Source organism: Trachemys scripta, chromosome 12 (genome assembly GCF_013100865.1).
Source record: "Trachemys scripta elegans isolate TJP31775 chromosome 12, CAS_Tse_1.0, whole genome shotgun sequence".
Lineage (NCBI taxonomy): Eukaryota > Metazoa > Chordata > Testudines > Emydidae > Trachemys > Trachemys scripta.
In genome coordinates this window covers 32,222,002-32,243,006 of record NC_048309.1, presented here as the reverse complement: position 1 = coordinate 32,243,006, position 21,005 = coordinate 32,222,002, and the positions used below count along the sequence as shown (strand labels likewise).

At 44.6% G+C, this 21,005-nt stretch overlaps 1 protein-coding gene across 1 annotated transcript in view; it reads right to left on the bottom strand.

Annotated features, from left to right (window-relative positions):
* MMP24 (matrix metallopeptidase 24) overlaps nt 1–14,061 on the bottom strand; it is a 107,097-nt gene extending 93,036 nt beyond the window's left edge. The window contains exons 1-3 of the mRNA XM_034787954.1: nt 13,993–14,061; nt 12,186–12,302; nt 6,873–7,177 (exon numbers count right to left, since the gene is read on the bottom strand). Coding sequence (XP_034643845.1) covers nt 6,873–7,177; nt 12,186–12,298 — 418 coding nt within the window. The 5' untranslated portion in view covers nt 12,299–12,302; nt 13,993–14,061. The remainder of the gene's footprint in view (nt 1–6,872; nt 7,178–12,185; nt 12,303–13,992) is intronic.
* Between the last annotated feature and the right edge of the window lie 6,944 nt (nt 14,062–21,005).

Genomic DNA, 21,005 nt, shown 5'->3' with positions numbered 1-21,005 from the left:
CCTTTGGCAAAGGTACTGTGCAAGATAGCTTTGTGGCTGCCTCCCAAGGACCCCCTCACAAGTCCCAGCATTGGGGCTAGTCTGGGGGCTATGCCGGCATGTCAGGGTAGGGATGCACTATGGATTTTCTGGGATGCGCAGTGGTCCATAAGATGGCCTAGGGAGGCTCCTGTAACTTAGAAAAGCCCCTCGTGCTAAGAGTATGTCTACACCGCAGACTTAACGTGGCTCTCACCTGTGTTTTAGCCCCAACAGCCCAACCATCCTCATACAAAACCCTTATGCCTGTGTTTAGAACCTTTGCTCATTTGCACAGCTGAGGGTTAAAGCACAGGTTTTGCTATAAGGCAGGCTCTGACCAGCTCACTTTGCAGTTAGGATGCAGATGAAGACTGGGTTGCTGAACTCACATTTTGATCCAGTTCTTCAATACCATCCCACAATTAATGGTGTCTGTATGTTCCAGCCCTTCTAACTTACTCACTTCCCACTTGCTTCCTATGCACTGGTAGCTATGTTTATATACATGTGTTCTGAGTTTAACCCTTCAGTCCATGTGGCCTATTCCAAGTTCTGCATAGTTCAGATCAGCCAAACAGTCTTAGAAGATGCTGTCCCAGCACTCTGCTAGCTGACCAGAGGAGCACACCAGGGTTCTGATTAACCTCTAGTGTGAATAGAGCAAAGAGCATGATTTTGGGAGAAGCATGTGAAACCAGCACTGGTATGAAAACCTGCCACAAAATCATAGAAGATTAGGGTTGGAAGAGACCTCAGGAAATCATCTAGTCCAACCCCCTGCTCAAAGCAGGACTAAACCCAACTAAATCATCCCAGCCAGGGCTTTGTCAAGCCAGGCCTTAAAAACCTCTAAGGATGGAGATTCCACCACTTCCATAAGTAACCCATTCCAGTGCTTCACCACCCTCCTACTGAAATAGTTTTTCCTAATATCCAAACTAGACTTCCACCACTGCAACTTGTGACCATTGCTCCTTGTTCTGTCATCTGCCACAACTGAGAACAGCCTAGCTCCATCCTCTTTGGAACCCACCCTTCAGGTAGTTGAAGGCTGCTATCAAATCCCCCCTCACTCTTCTCTTTTGCAGACTAAATAAGCTCAGTTCCCTCAGCTTCTCCTCATAAGTCATGTGCTCCGGCCCCCTAACCATTTTCGTTGCCCTCTGCTGGACTCTCTCCAATTTGTCCACATCCTTTCTGTAGTGGCGGGCCCAAAACAGGACACAGTACTCCAGATGTGGCCTCACCAATGTCGAATAGAGGGGAATAATCACTTCCCTCGATCTGCTAGCAATGCTCCTACTAATACAGCCCAATATGCCATTAGCCTGCTTGGCAACAAGGGCACACTGTGACTCATATCTAGCTTCTCATCCACTGTAATCCCCAGGTCCTTTGTTGCAGAACTGCCACTTAGCCAGTCGGTCCCCAGCCTGTAGCGGTGCATGGGATTCTTCCATCCTAAGTGCAGGACTCTGCACTTCTCCTTGTCGAACCTCATCAGGTATCTTTTGGCCCAATCCTCCAATTTGTCTAGGTTGCTCTGGACCTTATCCCTACCCTCCAGTGTATCTACCTCTCCCCCCAGCTTCGTGTCATCTGTGGACTTGCTGAGGGTGCAATCCATCCCATCATCCAGATCATTAATGAAGATGTCGAACAAAACTGGCCCCAGGACCGACCCTTGGGGCACTCCACTTGATACTGGCTGCCAACTAGACACTGAGCTGTTGATCACTACCCGTTAAGCCCGACGATCTAGGCAGCTTTCTGTCCACCTTATAGTCCATTCATCCAATCCATGTGTTTGTGTGTGAGACAGAGACAGAGTGTGTGTGTGCTGGCTGCTGGGGAAGTCTATGAGAGACTGTATGCTATCTCTTTAAGATACCCACCAGAAAGCTCCTTGTTCAGACCTCAGCAGCTGCCAGCAGCTCTCCTGCTCCTGAGCCCTGTCCCCCCACCCCTGCTCTGCGGAGATGGGGTATATGGGCAGGGGGAAGGGGGACACCCTGACATCAGCACCCCCTCTCTCCCCGCTCTGCACAACAAGCAGGAGGGTCCTGAGAGCAGCTGGCCAACAGCTCCAAGGCAGAGGGCAGGAGCAACATGGCTGCAGAGCAGCAGAGGTTGGGGCACCTGAATGCACGTTACCAGATGTGTGTGGCTCTGCTAATCAAGTGCACGGCACTTGATTCACTCCTGGGTGGCTGTGCAACCACACAGCTTAGAGGGAACACAGGCTGTGGGGAAAGATTTAACTATACCCGAGGAATCTTTTAGTGGTCAGGTGTGATAGTACCAAGTATCCCTCTATTGGTTGATAGAAGGCTGCTAGCCACCAGATAGACTCTGAGAGAGCTGAGAGATCTTTTTAGGGTCAGTATATAGTCTAAGATCTTTGGAAGGGACACGTATGTCAGGGAGATTTGTTGGGAGGTACACCAAATTCGAAACCTGGACCTAAGTATGGCATGTCATGGACTTTCTACTGTGTAGTAAATACATCTTGTACATACTTCGAACAGGAGTTCTCCAGGTGTTGGAACCCTGAAGGAGCCATGCCTTGAGGCAAAGAATCCCAGGTTGGGATATAGGGTACGCCTTTGTTCTGGAAGAAGAGGATTGGATTGGAGAGAGATTGGCGGGCACATCACAAGCTGTGACAGGGAAGGGTATTAGGTCTGCCTTGGCCAAGTGGCAGCAATCAGTATGATGTGTGCTCCTTCTCTTTTTATTTTCAATGAGACCATCAACAGTAGGAGAAAGGGAGGAAAGGCATAGAGAAGGTCCCTGTCCCAGGACAGCATCGCCCAGGATGTGTTGTCCTATCCCTGCTCTGTAGCAATAGCATGGACATTTCTTGTTCAGGTGAATGATGAACAGGTCTGTGGTCAGTGTCCCCCATTGCCTGAATAGGTCGTGAAGTACTGCCGGGTCTATCTTTCACTCGTGATTGTGTGTGAATTTGCGACTGAGACTACCCGTTATCAAATTTTGTGTGCCTGGCAGGTAAATTGTAAACCGTGACACATCATGGGAGATACACCAGTTCGATAATCTCATCAGCTCCACACAGTGGGAGGGCGACCTGGCTCCCCCTTGTCAATTGATGTAGTACATACAGGTTATGTTGTCTCTTAGGATCTCATCTGTGATCCTTTAATCAGCAGGAGGAAATGGGCGCAGGCTTTCCTGACCACCCTTAGCTTGAGGAGGTTGATGTAAAGGGATATCTCCATGGATTACCACCTGCCTTGTGTCATGAGGCTGTTTAGATGTGCGCCCCACCCTGAGTGATGCGTCGGTGGTGAAAAGCAATGATGGGGGGAGGGTGCGAGAAGGGGATCCCTTTGCAAACGTTGGCTGGGTCCTTCTACCAGTCTAAGGAGGTTTTGACCGTGGTGGATAGTGACAGGGGTTTGTCCAGTCTGTCTCTGAGCTGAACCACATGTTCACATGTGACGCCTAGCATGTGGTATCACAGCTGTGCCTGCTGATAAGAAAGGAGTCAAAACTACAACTAAGTACAAGCAGACTAACTATAGAAATGCAAAAAGCGAAAACGATGGTCTAAACGGACTGTGACTAGCTCTGTCTCTAGCCAGGGGCAGTTGAGAAGTAACTGGGGGGGAGTGAGCCCGCATACACTAGCTAGCCGGGCCTCATGGACACTGCTAGCAAAGTTCTCCGATCAGCAGCGTAAGGACGCAAGCACACATACAGTGGTGTACCGACAGGGACACTACTCGAAGAAGAATCGTGAGATTTCACCTCAAGACTTGAACTGGATTAACTCAGAGAAATCAGAAAGGGGACAGAGGGCCGTAGTCCTATAACTGCAACACTAACACTAATAATAAGGAAACAATCAGTAATAAAAATGTAAGATCAATATGATTAAACAACTATATTTTGGTTTGAGCCCAATGCACCCTCGTTGTAGTATGTTGCCATCAAATTAAGGAAAAACAGCAGCCCATAAAACAGTGTAACACTGGAAAATGCTAACCCACCCTGGTGTTAGGGACTTACCACAGTATGCCTCTTCACTTCAGTTTTTTTAACTTGCCAAATACAATTCTTAATTATGTTCTCACTTTTCAGTGTGAATGGGAAGGGCTGACACCAAGTTAAACACGTTATAAAATAATAAGACGAACAATGCACATTTCCCTCCGGTTTTATGACTCTAAAGCCTTATGTTACACAATATGGAATGGTGACTATGAAGGAAAATATTCAGTCACTTTTGATGGCCTAGGTTGGCTCATACTACTGAGAAGAAGGCTTGATCTTCATGTCAGAGGGTAAAGAATATACTGGGCACCCCAATATTCATAGTCGTGGTCTGAGAAAACATGGGAGCACTTCTATGTGGATTTTTACTGGTTCTTTTGAGTGACTCATGTTCTGAATGGACATAAATGCTTAGCCATAGTGGCCAGAAACTGGTATCTGTCTGGCAACCCCTACACCTAGCTAGTGAACTATCCAGAAACTGCATTAAATGTTTAGCTATCCTGGCGTGCCAGAAGAGCTAATTAATTTAAATGGACCACAGTTCTTGTGTCCTATGAGAAAAACCAAAGAAGTCTTGTGTTCTTCACATAGAATGTCATCTATTCAGAAATTACTAATTCTTTCTTGATTGAATTTGAAACACAGTTTGCACTCTTAGTGAAGAGTCCCCCACAGTTCTTCTGGATGGACAACAATTGCACATTACTGTCAACTTGCTAAAACTGTTGACGGTGAGACAGGTGAAAAGCAAAAAAGCTACAGGTACACCAGCCAAAAACAGTTGTTAAACCAGGCTCATGGGCACTAGCTTAACAATACTACATGGACTAAATGGGTTCCTCCTGTAGTCAGTGTTAAGAAAGGATCAATATCGTATACAGAGAACAGTCTCACATGCCAGACACATTTTGTGAGCTTTTAGCAGGACCTACAATGCCAATTTCAGTGCCCTGCACTGCTGATGTATTCAGTGAATAACAGTTTTGCAAAAACCAACGCTTCACGGTAAGAATAAACAAAAATTTGAGATAGTTTGCCTGAGTTTTCTATATAGTTGTGTTAAAAAACATTCCCATCAGGGGCAGAATGTATTAGATATTAATAATCTATGTAGCTCTGCTTTTTACTGAGTAGCCCACTTTATCTGTCTGTTTTAAGATTTTTAAAAAATATAAAATTGGCAGCAGCTATTCTAAAATCTTTCCCTTTTTATGTAGAAAAGCACAATATAGAAACAACAAGGAGTCTGGTGGCACCTTAAAGACTAACAGATTTATTTGGGCATAAGCTTTAGTGGGTAAAAACCTCACTTCTTCAGATGCAGTGAGGTTTTTACCCACGAAAGCTTATGCCCAAATAAATCTTAAGGTGCCACCAGACTCCTTGTTGTTTTTGTAGATACAGACTAACACGGCTACCCCCTGATACTTGACACAATATAGAAAGAGAGCTTTGTTACTGATATACTCCTGGTGGGGTTTTATTTTTTTGGTGAGTCTATTTCAGTTCCAAAATGAACAGCCAACCCTGCCATCAGGATGGAGACAACACTAATTACAAAGAACACGCTTTAGAAAACAAATCTAGAAGCAAAAGGTAATAATGCCCCAGCTGAAGGACATCATCTACAGTGAAAGGGATAATATTTAACCACATGGGGAGAAAGCCCCTACCAAGGTGAAATTTCTCCAAACTCTGGCAACAGCACTTATGAAGAAAACAAACCGAAAGAGAGCCTACAGTGAGGGGGAATACTAACTGAGTGACACAATAAGGGAGGAACAGACTACCCTTTAAAGGTGAACAGATCCTGCACTGAGGAGACATTACACTTTAACTCAGGCACTTTGATACCATGGTGATGACCCTTCACAGAACTCCAAATTCCTGGTATTAAACATGTTTCTTTTAAGCTACAATGCTCTAATAGTGTTTAAAATTAACTAATCTTTATTTACAGGCATAACTTTATCTTGACAATGCATTTTTTCTAGGAATTGTTCTGAATCCATGATCTTCTCCATGCATATGGATCTGTAATTGGAGTCTTATGTCTCATTTAGGATTCAGTTAAAATAGCTTAACACTCTTTTTCAAACTTGTGAAAGACCCACGTTCCCACTGAAGAAAAGGTCTGAAAATAAAAAAGCAAGTGTTTGGGGTTATTGGAAGGGAAGATAAAACCCAAAAGCACACAAAATCTCTTTACTGTTTAATACACAAAAGATAGTTTTCCTGATTCCCAACAAGCATCTTTAAAGTAGCCAACAAGCCCTCTCTTCTGGCCCGAAACGCAACATGGGAAATTTCAGGCCAAAATAATATCTGGGAAATTAGACATTAAGTCAAAAATGATGAAACTTGCAACTGAAACCTTTTCTGCTTTCTTACCTCTGCACTCCCTGCTGAGCAACTGCATCATTGTCTTTGCTGACCACACTCAGCAGCTCAGTCGGCTTGGGATTGGGTTGCCGACTTTGCCTCTGTTTCTTCAGCACTCATACCACCTTCCTCCCCTAAGGGACAATTTTCTCTGGAGAGATAGTGGCCCAAATCTTCAAAGACCTGCACAGCTAAGTATACACACATTTTTGCTCACTCCTAAATACATTCATTCATGTGCATATAGGTGAGAAGGTGCATAAACCTCCAATTTGTGCACACACACCAGGGACTTGTGCATTTAAGATGGAGTGCATTTTTTTTTAACTGGGGCCAATCTGTGGAAGAAGAGGGCTCCACTAACCTGCCATTTCCCCAACTAAAAGACTACTGTTGAGTTTACATTCAGCTTGTTCTTGTTTTAAAAATTTGACCTGCAATCTTACCATCATGATTAGAATTTCCCAAAGTCCATGGCTCATCTGAATCAAAGTGAGTATCTCCTCCTATTCCTGGTCCAGGAAAGTAAGCATGGGCTAGGAATCCACCTTCTCCGTCAAATGGAGAACTGTCTCCATGGAAACCAGAAGCAAAAAATATCATAATATCTGCTTCCTTCCTGTCACTTTTAACTTCATGATAAGGAACCTCTTCAAAGGTTAGTGGCGTCACTCTCTGCCAAACATCAAATGCCTGACGAATGGCTCTCCTTGTATCAAGCTCTCCAACCTTGGGGGTGTGGTTGTGTACACTGTGTGAATGAGAAGAGAAGGATTGATTAAAGGCACACATCCTATTCAAGTCTTCCTATTACAACAGCTAGCAATTCTTGTACATAGGCAAAACTGAACAAGATCTCCATTTCTGCAGACACATAATTGTGCCTGCAACTATTTGCACCCATAACTTAGGTCAGTTTTAGCCCTCATCCAAAGCCCACTGAAGCTAACGGGAATCCTTCCCTGACTTCAGTGGATGTTGCATCAGGTCCTGAATGCCTTACTACATTCACAAATTAAGGACTTAGATGTCTACTTTGAAAGTGCAAATTATTGCAGGTAAATTTGTGTGTCTGCTATTATCCTGCAAAAATGTAGGCAAGTGTATAAGAAACTGGCCCTTAAATACTTTCTAAGCAGCATACCTATCACTAAATTACGGTGAGTTGACTGATCGCCTTTACTCACAGAAGTAGTTCAAATGAAACCTATGAGACTACTTGAATGAGTAAAACTTCACCAGTGTGACCCAGCTGCAATTTTGTGCAACTCCATATGTGACATTTTATGCAAAATATGTTATGAACTAATTTGTTTATTTACAAATAATTTGTATATAGCCCCAAACTTCATTTTTAAAAATGGTCTGGATTTAGGGCTGGCAAAAGGTGCCAGCTTGTGACCCCTGGAAAATGTAGTCCTCAGTTTGTGTGCAGAGCAACAACAGTGCAAGCTTCCCAGATACTGTACTGCCAGGCCTGCTTCTCAGAGGCACAGGGGCAGTTAAGTCTCCAGGGCTTCCCTGCTGAGTCTGCCAACTAGCACCAAGTGCAGTGGTGAACAACTCCCCTGGAAGAGCCTGGATTCAAAATGGTGACCTACACATGAAAGGCTCTGTAGCTCAGTGTCTTGAGGCATCTACCCCTCAAATAAATGCTAATTTAAGATGGGGGTCATATATATGTATAATATACAAAAAAACTCTTAAGATACTATCAAGGCTGTCAACTAAAGCTTTGATTAGTCTGAAAATGCCAGTATTATGGACAACTGTATAACCTGTTCAGCCCCTTGGCATGTGGATTAAGTCACAGTCTTTACTGACACGATCATATACTATGTTTTCTTCCCCCATGGGACAACAGCACGGTCTGAACCCAAGACTTTCAGATCTATAGAACAGGCCTCAGCCACTCAAGCTATAGGAATAACCAGAAGCAGAAGCACACTGTTATCCTTCATATGAGAAAGTCCCTAAAGGGGGCATAATATACAGTTTCCCAATGGATTATGCAATTGTTTGTGAGCCAACACTGGAATGTTGGTTTCAGGATCCCTGGGTTCTATTCTTGACTCTGGGAGCAGGCTGTGCTCTAGTAGTTAGAGCAATGGATCCAGACAGTACAGCTTATCACATGATTTTTCACTCTCATTCTGTAAGGCAGTGGGGCAAATCTAATTTTAGAGACTGGTGGATCTGCAATGGTGACCCGGCGATTGACGCCTTGCTTTATAGGCGCCGACTCCGTGGGTGCTCCGGGGCTGGAGCACCCACGGGAAAAAATTGGTGGGTGCTTAGCACCCACCGGCAGCACCCCGCCCCCCCCACCCCAGCTCACCTCTGCCTCTGTTCTGCCTCTGCCTCCTCCCCTGGGCGCACCGCATGCCCGCATTTTTCCCCTGGCTCCCAGAGCTTGCACCGCAAAACAGCTGATTCGCACGGCAAGTGCTGGGAGGGAGAGGGGAGGAAGGGGAAACCCACGTTCTCAGGGAAGAGGCGGGGCCAGGGCGGGGATTTGGGGAAGGGGTCCAATAGGGGCAGGGAGCGGGCGGAGTTGAGGTGGGGACTTTGGGGAAGGGGTTGGAATGGGGGTGGGGCGGGGCGGGGAAAGGGTGGAGTTGGGGCAGGGCCAGGGGCGGGGGGGGGTCGCAAGCACCCACCAGCGCTGGGGAGAGTTGGTGCCTATGCCTCGCTTCTTAAGTGATGCTAGTCCATCGAGCGGGAGCAGGAGCGAGTTGGCCGTCAAGATGGGGAGCGTCGACCCGACCATGGCAACCTGTACCGGTGCTCCAGCGACCAGTAACAAGGCTCTTGGGACCATTGGCTTGTGTCCCTGGAGTGGTGCCACACACTTGAGGAGTGGCTAGGTTGGTCCCGGTATCGGGGCTACAGGGATGGGCGCACCTCCATGGGCCTCCACCAAATCACTGGCGATCTGTGTCTCAAGCCTGGCGAGCGGTGCCCCGAGTCCGGAGACCAATAAAGGCTCCTTCGGGCCGGCCTCCCTATGTCTAAGGCCTGGCAGTTCTGTGCGGGCGAGCGCTGGCAGGACACTCAGGAGGAGAGCGGTGCCACACAGATGGGGACCACTGGAAAGGTCCCGTGGCAGGTTTGCCCTTAGACTGGGGCACTGCCACGGCTGGTGTGGGCAGCACCGGTAACACTCAGATATCCCCTGTCACCTGCAGGGCCTCGGACGTCGATGGCATGTCCACATGCCAGAGGCCCACGTCGCTCTCCGGGGTGGCAGATGCATCTCGGGATGGGCTAACCCACTCAACCTGAGCTGAAGCCCGACTCCCACACGGAATTGAGGAGCTGCCCTTCATGGGTCCTTGCTCCCCTCTGGCCCTCTCCTTCCCAGCCTTTCTTTGCTTCCTGGCCGGTGCTGGGGAGGGGGAATCAGCGTCGGTCTGAAGACAGCACCGGCCGAGTGCTCCGTACCGATGCCATGGTACTAGGAGCAGAGTCTGACCTGGATGGCTCCAGTGCTGGTGCTAGCACCAACTCCATAAGGAGCACCCGGAGATGTATGTCTCGCTCCTTCTTTGTCCAAGGTTTGAACCCCTTGCAGATCTGACACTTATCACTCATATGGGTCTTGCCCAGGCAGCTCAGACAGCTACTATGAGGATCGCTGATGGGCATCGTTTTTTTGCGGCAATCACAGGATTTGAAGCCTGGGGATTGGGGCATGCCCCATCTCTAGGCTAAGTCTTGTCCGGGACTAACTAACTAACTACACTAAGGGAAACTACTAACAACTTTTAAGTATTTACAGAGTAAAGTTCATCTCAACAGATTCAGAACGAGAAGGCTTGCCAAAGCAAGAGATGTTCCAGCACCATCACTGGCGGTAAGAAGGAACCAAGGGTGGTGGGAGTCAGTGGCGCCCCTTGTACCGCACCATATGGGCACCACTCCAGAGAGTGCCAGAGCCGTTCTCCTACGGATACCGCTTTGGGAAAAACTTCTGGCACCAGTGCATGTGGCGAGCACACACATCTACAATGGAATGGACATGAGCAAGCGCTTGAAGAAGAACCATTCTTGCCAAAGTCTCTAATGACCTCTTCCTGGCCGAAGCTCAGAACCAATGCTCCATCCTCATTCTACTTGACCTGTCAGCTGCCTTTCATGCAGTTGCCCATGCTTTTCTTCTGAAAATCTTGTCCTACCTTGGCTTCTATGACTCCGCCCTCTGCTGTTCTCCTCTTCCCTCTCTAATCACTCCTTCAGTGCATCCTTCGGGGGATCCCCCTCATCCTCTCTCTAGCTTTCTGTGAAGGCTCCACATGACTCTTTCCTTGTCCTCTTCTCTTCTCCTTCTACACCTTATCTCTGGGTAATCTCATCAGTAAATACAAATTCAACAAGCATGTCTATGCTCAGGGATTAAAAATCTACATCTTTATTGCAGATCTCCTCCTTCAGTCCAAAAATTAAAATCTCAGCCTGTCTCTCCAACATCTCCTCGTGGATATCTAGCCATCAGCTCAAACTCAACATGACTAGCTCTTAATCTTCACTCCAAGTCCTGGACATCACAACTGGACACTGTATTCCAGGAATGGTCTAACTAATGCTGTATACAATAGCAATATGCCCTCCCTACTCCTACTTGACACTCCCCTGCTTACATCCAAGAATCTCATTAGCTCTCTTAGCTACAGCATTTCACTGGGACCTCATGTTCAGTTGGTTTCTACCATGATTCCTAAGTCCTTTTCCAAGTCACTGCTTTCCAGGATATAGTCCTCCATCCTGTAAGTGTGACTTATATTCTTTGTGCCTAGATAGAGGACCTTGCATCTGACTGTATTAAAATACTCTGTCTGATCTGTCTTTATCATTATTTACCATTCCACCAATTTTTCTGCCATCTGCAAACTTTACCAGCAACAAGTTTCATGCCAAGAACAGATGCCTGCAGGACTTGACTAGAAGCATCCCTTTGGATGGTAATTCACCATTAAACAATTACAAGATATTTTTCTATAGTTCCATTATCATGAAGTTACACAATATAGATAATTTTATAAATGTTTTCACTAAGTTTCTGTAGGCCGTAAAAAGTAAAAGTTAGACTGAAACTCCTTTCAGCTAAAACCAATGATTTCAATACTTAATTTAGTTTTAATACAAATGTCATAAAATGTTTGCAGAAAATTCCTGGCAGTGTTCATTATGACTCTGGACTTGGAACATACTCAGAATATTAGATACATAAAAATAATATAAAAATAAGAAATGTGTTTATTATTTTAAAGTGGCAAAACATTTTTGAGTGCTTCACAGAACAAAAAGAAAAGACATCCATTTGTAATATTCAGTACCACCTTTGAAAAACTGTCACTAAAACGCATTCAGGGTTTAAATGACATAATCAAAAAGCAGGTAGGGAACAAATAATTGTTAGGTAGCACTTTTGATTGTCATTTAAGTCAAGGGCCAGATTTACAAAGGCACCTAAAGATGCTGATAGGCACTTATTGAGATGTCCAAAATAATTTAAGCAGATTTGGTGCCTAACTAATGGGACCTAAATACCTTTGAAAATCTGGCCCTAAATGCCTTAAATAATTTTGAAAATGGGATTTAGACTACTAAGTCACTTAGGCACTTTTGAAAAAAATTACCTTCCATGTTTTTCTAAAGTTCAGCGGGCCGTATGTATTAAAAGACATTTTCACTTTTCACAGCTCAATATAAAATCTACGTCAAACTATTCTTCACCCTTTAAAAAAATTAGAATATACCTGTATGTTATATGCTTCTGCCTCCATTTTTGTCCAGTTAACGCATATCGCTTATTTCTTCGGCTATGGCTTGTATGGGGATGATCAGGAACCCCACATCGAGGCTTCTTCATCCATCTAAAAAAAAAGCCCAAAATAAACCACTGGTGAAAAGGTGTTAAATCTGGGAAACAAGTTAGATGTGATTTTTACTGTTCGCTAAAATTGGTTTGACTCTCGGTTAGTCTGAACCAGGATTTACAAGAACAAGGAGAATGACCTTGTCCTGCAAAATATGAGGAGTGTACTGAGCAGAACGTTTTAAGATAAATCAAGGCCATTTGCACCATTCCCAAAAGACAAAAAGGCCTGGTTAAAAACTCTTGTCCACGCTAAGTAAAACGGTGTATTGTGGGAAAGTGGAAAAGAAGTAAGAGTTAGTTCTGGGAAGTCAGACGGCAAATGGATTTTGAGAAGAGACAGGAAAAGATTCCTAGAAGCAGGAGACAGAAGGAGGAAAAAAGAAGGGAAATAGGATGTGAGTGAGAGGGTGAGGCTGAAAGTTACTGAGGTAAGTCCAGCAATGGGAGCAGTCAAGAACGTTCAGGGTGAAAAGCCTACGCTGAAAGTTATTCCCATTGGACCTCGTTCAGTAGAAGCTGAGGACTGACAGTTCAGTATTTTAGTCACACTCACTCACACACACACACACACACACACTCACTCTCTCTTTCTTTCCCCCTCCCCAGTCACAGAAAGGCATACCTATATCCTTGAGGGGTATGTCTGCACTGCATCTGTGACCTCTACAGCCTTTCTTAGTGGGACTTTCACTAGCATGCTAAAAATAGCAGTGTAGACATCGCTTTGAGGCTGCGGCTTGAGTTGGAGCTCAGCGTCTCAAGCATCTGCAACATCTACATGGCTATTTTTAGCACAGTAGCATGAGCCCTATACGTGAGTCTGTCCACACGGCCTGGAAGGCTTGTTCCCAGACGCAGCACAGACATCCCGAGATAGTTGTTTAGGAGAGCTGAGGGTGTCCACCAGTTCTTGCAATGTCCATGGACTGAATCATAGATTCATAGATTCAAAGACCCAAAGAAGGGACCACTGTGATCATCTAGTCTGACCTCCTGAATAACACAGGCCATAGAACTTCCACAAAATAATTCCTAGAGCAGGGCTTTTAGAAGAACATCCAATCTTGATTTAAAAATGGTCCGTGACAGAGAATCCACATGACCCTTAGTAAATTGCTTAACTATGCTCATTGTTAAAAATATATGCCTTATTTCCAGTCTGAATTTGTCTAGCTACCACTTCCAGGTATGGGATAGTGTTATACCTGTGCAAGATTGAAGAGCAGATTATTAAATATTTGTTTCCCATGTAGGTATGTATAGACTGCAATCAAGTCACTCCTTAACCTTCTCTTTGTTAAGCTAAATAGATTGAGTCTATCACTATAAAGGCATGTTTTCTAATTCTTTAATCATTCTTGTGGTTCTTCTCTGACCCCTCTCCAACTTTTCAACATCCTTCGTGAATTGTGGATCCCAGAACTGGACACAGTATTCCAGCAGAAGTCGCACCATTGCCAAATACAGACTTAAAATAACCTCTCTGCTCATCCTTGAGATTCCCGTTTATGCATCCAAAGATTGCATTAGCCCGTTTTGCACAGCATAGAACTGGGAGCTCATGTTCAGCTGATTATCCACCCCAACACCCAAATATTTTTCAGAGTCCCCCATCCTGTAAGTATGGCCTACATTTTTTATTCCACCATGTATACATTAATATTTAGCTGTATTAAGATACATACTGTTTGCTTGCTCCCACTTTACTAAGTGATCCAGATTGTTCTGTATTAATGATCTGTCCTCTTCATTATTTACCACTCCCCCACTTTTTGTGATGTCTGCAAACTTTATCCATGATGATTTTATGCTTTCTTCCAGGTCATTGTTAAAATGTTAAATATGAAGGGACAAGATTAGATCCCTGAAGGATCCCATTGGAAACACATCTGTTTGTGGAGCCGGCACCACAAACCCCTCCTGCACCCCATACCCCAACCCCCTGCCCTGAGCCCCGTCACACCCCACACCCCTCCTGCACCCCAACCCCCTGCCCTGAATCTCCTCCCATACCCCGCACCCCTCCTGCGCCCCAATCCCCAGCCCTGAGCCCTCTCGTACACCCCGCACCCCTCCTGCACCCCAACCCCTTGCCCTGAGCCCCTTCCTGCACACCGCACCCCCTCCCACACCACGCATTCCCTCCCACACCCCAACCCCCTGCCCCATCCCTACATTCTTGGCCCTGCATGCAATTTCCCCATCCAGATGTGATGAGGCTCATTAAAAAATAATAATGCGTGAATTAAATTTGTGACTGAACTCCTTGAGGGAGAATTGTATGTCTCCTGTTCTGTTTTACCCGCCTTCTGCCATATATTTCATGTTATAACAGTCTCAGATGGTGGCCCAGCACATGTTTGTTTTAAGAACACTTTCACAGCAGATGTGACAAAATGCAAAGAAGGTACCAATGTGAGATTTCTAAAGATAACTACAGCACTCGACCCAAGGTTTAAGAATCTGAAGTGCTGTCCAAAATGTGAGAGGGACGAGGTGTAGAGCATACTTTCAGAAGTCTTAAAAGAGCAACATTCAGATGTGGAAACTACAGAGCCCAAACCACCAAAAAAAGAAAATGAACCTTCTGCTGGTGGCATCTGACTCAGATGATGAAAATGAACATGCGTCAGTCTTCTCTGCTTTGGATCGTTATCGAGCAGAATCTGTCATAGGCATGGACGCATGTCCTCTGGAATGGTAACTGAAGCATGAAGGAACATATGAATCTTTAGCGCATCTGGCATGTAAATATCTTGCGACGCCAGCTACAACAGTGCTATGCGAACGCCTGTTCTCGCTTTCAAGTGACACTGTAAGAAGAAGCGGGCAGCATTATCTCTTGCAAATTGTAACCAAACTTGTATGTCTGAGCAATTCCCTGAAGTAGGACTGAGTGAACTTGTAGGCTCTAAAGTTTTACATTGTTTCATTTTTTACATTTGTAAGTTCAACTTTCATGATAAAGAGATTGCACTACTGTACTTGTATTAGATGAACTGAAAAATACTATTTCTTTTTTTTTTTACAGTACAAATATTTGTAATCAAAAATAAATATAAAGTGAGCACTGTATCCTCACCAGACTGACTGGAAAAGTAAGAGAGGTATTTAATGAAATGGAGTTATATGATGCTTTGAATTACGTAAAATGTAAAGCATCAGAGGGGTAGCCGTGTTAATCTGGATCTGTAAATAGCAACAAAGAGTCCTGTGGCACCTTATAGACTAACAGATGTCTTAGTCTATAAGGTGCCACAGGACTCTTTGTTGCTTTGTAAAGTTTAAAGAAACTGTATTGCAAAGATTTTAGTTACTCCTGGGTCTTATAGGCTGATATTTAGAAATGTTAAACTATCTGATGTTACCTATGTTGAGATTGCTCACATACTACTTGGGTATATGAAAAAGGGGATTAAGGGGGCAAAGTCTTATGATAGTTTTGATTAAATGATTGATGTATTTGCTATGGAACAGCTAGTTGAAATAGCTCCTGATCATATCAGAGCAGCAGTGTGTGATAAAAACCCGATACCATTGAAAGCTGCAGAAATTGCTGATACTTTCGTAGAGATAGAAATCGTGAAAGGCATAAGCCTCAAGGAAAAAACAATTCCTATTCATCACAGTTTAAGAGAGAGGATGGGTTCAAGAATAAGACTAGCCCCAACTTTGCTAGGAAATCTTATACAAACCCAGAATTTAAAACCTCTCACCCTAGAGAAAAACCAGTTAAATGCCACCTGTGTGGAACTGTTGGCCATATAAAGCCATTGTCAAAACTGTAGGGACAAAAACACCCTAAAACCAGCGATGCCCCAACCCGCAATCAATTTGAATGCAGTTACTTTGAGTACAGAGACTAACCAGATAAATGCTAACACTGCCACCTTGAGTCCAAATGTGAACACAGCAGGTGTTAATGCTACCACTGTAACAAGGAGTCTGGTGGCACATTAAAGACTAACACATTTATTTGGGCATAAGCTTTCGTGGGTAAAAACCTCACTTCTTCGGATGCATAGAGTGAAAGTTACAGATGCCATTATATACTGACACATGGAGAGCAGGGAGTTACTTCGCAAGTGGAGAACCAGTGTTGACAGGGCCAATTCAATCAGGGTGGATGTAGTCCACTCCCAATAATAGATGAGGAGGTGTCAATTCCAGGAGAGGAAAAGCTGCTTCTGTAATGAGCCAGCCAATCCCAGTCCCTATTCAAGCCCAGATTAATGGTGTTAAATTTGCAAATGAATTTTAGTTCTGCTGTTTCTCTTTGAAGTCTGTTTCTGAAGTTTTTTTGTTCAATGATAGTGACTTTTAAATCTGTAATAGAATGACCAGGGAGATTGAAGTGTTCACTTACTGGTTTATATATGTTACCATTCCTGATGTCTGATTTGTGTCCATTTATTCTTTTGCGGAGGGACTGTCCGGTTTGGCCAATGTACATGGCAGAGGGGCATTGCTGGCACATGATGGCATATATAACATTAGTGGATGTGCAGGTGAATGAGCCCTTGATGGTATGGCTGATGTGATTGGGTCCTCTGATGGTGTCGCCAGAGTAGATATGGGGACAGAGTAGGCAACGAGGTTTGCTACAGGGATTGGTTCCTGGGTTGGTGTTTCTGTGGTGTGGTGTGTAGTTGCTGGAGAGTATTTGCTTCAGGTTGGGGGGTTGTCTGTAAGCGAGGACTGGCCTGCCTCCCAAGGTCTGTGAGAGTGAGGGATCATTTTCCAGGATAGGTTGTAGATCGTGGATAATGCGCTGGAGAGGTTTTAGCTGGGGGCTGTATGTGATGGCCAGTGGTGTTCTGTTATTGTCCTTGCTGGGCCTGTCCTGTAGTAGGTGATTTCTGGGTACCCGTCTTGCTCTGTCAATCTGTTTCCTCATTTCCCCAGGTGGGTATTGTAGTTTTACGAATGCTTGATAAAGATCTTGTAGGTGTTTGTCTCTGTCTGAGGGGCTGGAGCAAATTCAGTTGTATCTTAGGGCTTGGCTGTAGACAATGGATCGTGTGATGTGTCTTGGATGGAAGCTGTAGGCATTAGGTACGTATAGTGGTCAGTAGGTTTCCGGTATAGGGTGGTGTTTATGTGACCATCACTTATTTGCACCGTAGTGTCCAGGAAGTGGATCTCTTGTGTGGACTGGTCCAGGCTGAGGTTGATGGTGGGGTGGAAATTGTTTAGTAATCCCGGATGGGAGGGATGAATATACATTCACTAATTATATTAGGGCTGAGACATGGAGGGGTAATGAGGAATTCATAAGGAGTGCCAGGGTCAATAGGATTGTGTGTACTAGATGGAGAGATTCCACGTTGGACATTACCTTAGTTAAAAAGGAATTAGTCCGGGAGGAGGATTATTTACCAGATCAAATCATGAGCCAGGTAGCACTTTCTAAGTACTGTAGAACCTCAAAGATACGAGCACCAGAGTTATGGACTGACCGGTCAACCAGACTCCATGTGGAACCAGAAGTAACCAATCACACAGCAGCAGAGATATTCTTCCCCCCCGCCAAACAAAAAAGAGCAAATACTGTACTGTGCCTGTATTGCATCTTAAAGGTAGGCACATCTAGGCTGCCTGTCCCCTCCCACACCCGCAGGGCAGCCACTTACAGCTAGGAGGTGAAGATGCTGGAGCTGCCAGTCTAAGCCAGAGCATCTCTGGGGTCTGCACCACTTTCACCCTTTCACACACACACCGGCTGGGATGGAGACAAACCTGCAAACTCACTCTGGCCTGGAAAAGAAGCTGCCTGCAAGGAAGCTGCCAGTGCTGAGGAGAGAGCTGCTGCTGGGGCCTGGCCTGGAGGGTCAGCTGCTGGAGCCCGAACTGTGCTTTGTTCAGAGTTACGAACATTTCAGAGTTATAGATAACCTCAACTCCCAAGGATGGGCAAAGGTGCCCTTAGCAAATATCCACTTAGACTGGAAAGATTTAAGGGGTAACATGATAGTGGAAGTAAGGGAACTTCTCCCCGCAGATGTTTTGATCGGAAATGACATTGTAGTTGTGACTAGTAAAGTCAATGTCATAACCAGGCCACAAAGAAAATATGGCGCTGATATGGATAACCTAACTAATAACAGTCACGGAATTTGTGACCAGAAAGAGGATATCTTTCAGCTGGTGCTGGTTGTGATTGTGTCTGATGTGGCTCTGAATTTAGGTGAAACTCATAAGATGTTTATTAGGGCCCAACAAGATGATGCTTCATTCAAAAGGGCCAAAATTGATGCTCAGAACCAAGCCCCAGCAGGGGAAGGAACAGGCAGATTTTTCATGCAAGATGGTTTGCTATACAGAGAACCTGCTACAGGGAAAAACAGCTTCATTGTATGAAATGCAAACAGCTTGTGGTACCTGAGGGATATAGAAGTGATTTATTAAAGTTGGCTCATGATGGTCCCTTTGCAGGACATCTGGGCATAGAAAAAACTTGTGACAGGCTGAAGCAAAATTTCTATTGGCCTGACCTGTTTGAAACAGTGAGGGGGTATTGCAGAAGTATTGCCCATTGTGATTTGCGTCAGAAGTGCAAGAGTTTTAAGGGTCCTAAAAAGGTGCCCCTACAGCCATTACCCTTATTGGGGAGGTATTTGCCAGTGTCTATGGATATTGTGGGACCATTCCCTGAACCTTCCAGGAATGGGAAGAAATATATTCTAGTGTTGATGGATTTTGCCACCAGATACCTGGAGGCTGTAGCTTTGTCTAACGTTGAGGCAGAGACGGTGGCCACAGGTTTGTTTACTATTTTTAGCAGAGTGGGTTTTCCCATGGAAATTTTGTCAGACCGTGGTGCCAATTTTATGTTGATTATCTTTAAGCAGCTATGAGAGCTGTGCAGAGTAAAACACCCAAAAGCTGCCTCTTACCATCCAGAGACCAATGGTTTGATAGAAAGGTTTAATGGAACGTTGAAGGCTATGCTAAATGTGTATGTGGACAGGTGCCAGAATGACTGGGACATCTTACTGCCATATTTGTTGTGTGCATACAGAAGTGTACCCCAAGAATCTACAGGGTTTGTTCCCTTTGAGCTCCTTTATGGGAGGCAGATCAGGGGATACCTAGATCTCATTTTTGATTCTTGGGAGGGCAATACTGAGGTGACAGAACACTTAGTGGTAGACTTTGTGTCACAGTTTAAAGAAAGCTTGCAAGGCATGATAGATCTGGTTCAGCAGAATCTTAAGAGAAGTAAGGAAGCTCAGAAGGCTTGGTATGACAGGCATACTGAGGAAAGAGCATTTGAAATTGGAGATATGGTGCTTATGCAAAATATTTGGAATGGACCCTATGAGGTAGTGGAGAGAATTAATGAAGTTACATACAATGTGAAGAGGCATGGCAGGAGGGATATGCAAACGGTGCATATTAATAAGTTGAAGGCTTACCAGGAGAGGGAGGTAGCTGGAAACATGATTTGCTGTGCTGAGGAAGAGACGTGGTCTATGCCTTTGGTCAATATGGTTACAGAAAGCAGAGAGGAATTGCAGCTGGAAATGGGAGAGAATTTAACTCCAGCCCAAAAGAATGAGATGTTAGCTTTACTGAAGCACCACAGGCAGACATTCTCAAACCAGTCAGGACTGACTGACATACTAATGCACTCCATTCAAACTGCAGGTCTCCCCACCCAGCTTCCAGAAGGGCATACAGAGCCAAGGGAGAAATGCAAAAGCAGATTCAGGAGGTGGAAAGCATGTTATCCATGGGAATAGTTACTAGATCTAAAAATTCATGGGCATCCCCTATCGTTATGGTACCCAAAAAGCAAAAAAAACATGAGGTTTTGCATGGATTATAGGAAGCTAAATGCTATCACACAACCTGACCCTTACCCTATGCCCAAGATAGAGGTTTTGCTAGATACACTGTGGAGAGCAAAGTTCATAAGCGCGCTGGATTTAACTTGAAGGTACTGGCAAATTCCCTTAGATACCGAGACACCTGCTTTCATAGTGGAATCTGACCTGTATGAATTCAAGGTCTTACCATTTGGATTGCAAAATTTGGGACCCACATTCATGAGGCTTATAAATGAAGTCCTACAGTACAGCAATTTAACAATGCTTAAAATTGTTGATTGGCTCTAGTTTTCAAGATATGCTATTGGGTCAGTATATACGATCCTTGACTTGGGAATGGCGGAGGATAAGGGAGTTATAAAGGGAAGGGATCTCAATTTAAACCAGAAATGACTAAAATACATCTTTGACTGGCTCTATGAATAAATCTATGACTGGGTTTGGACAGTACTTGCTTTTTAGGCAAAACAATGAATGATGCAATCTGAAGCTGGTATTGCGTCATACATTATATGAATTGCATTATGTTATTCCTAGAAGTCATGGATGATGCAATCATAACGAAGCTTACATCACTCTGCTGAACAAATTGCCCTATATCAGCTCTAGAAATCATACAGTGTCGTGCTCTCTTATTTGTCAGTGTTTGATTTTGCAAAGGGACACATTTCTGTTTAGCCAAAGTGAGCAGAGATTCCTCGTACTTGTGTGAACAGTGCAGATAACTTCTGCTATGTTTGTGGTGAAGTGACTTTTGCATCACAAAAGCACAGTATTACCACTATGGTTAAGAAAGCCTATCACCTTTATTTTGGCTGCAAAATTGGAGATCAGGACAAGAGGTGGGCCCCACACATATGCTGCAA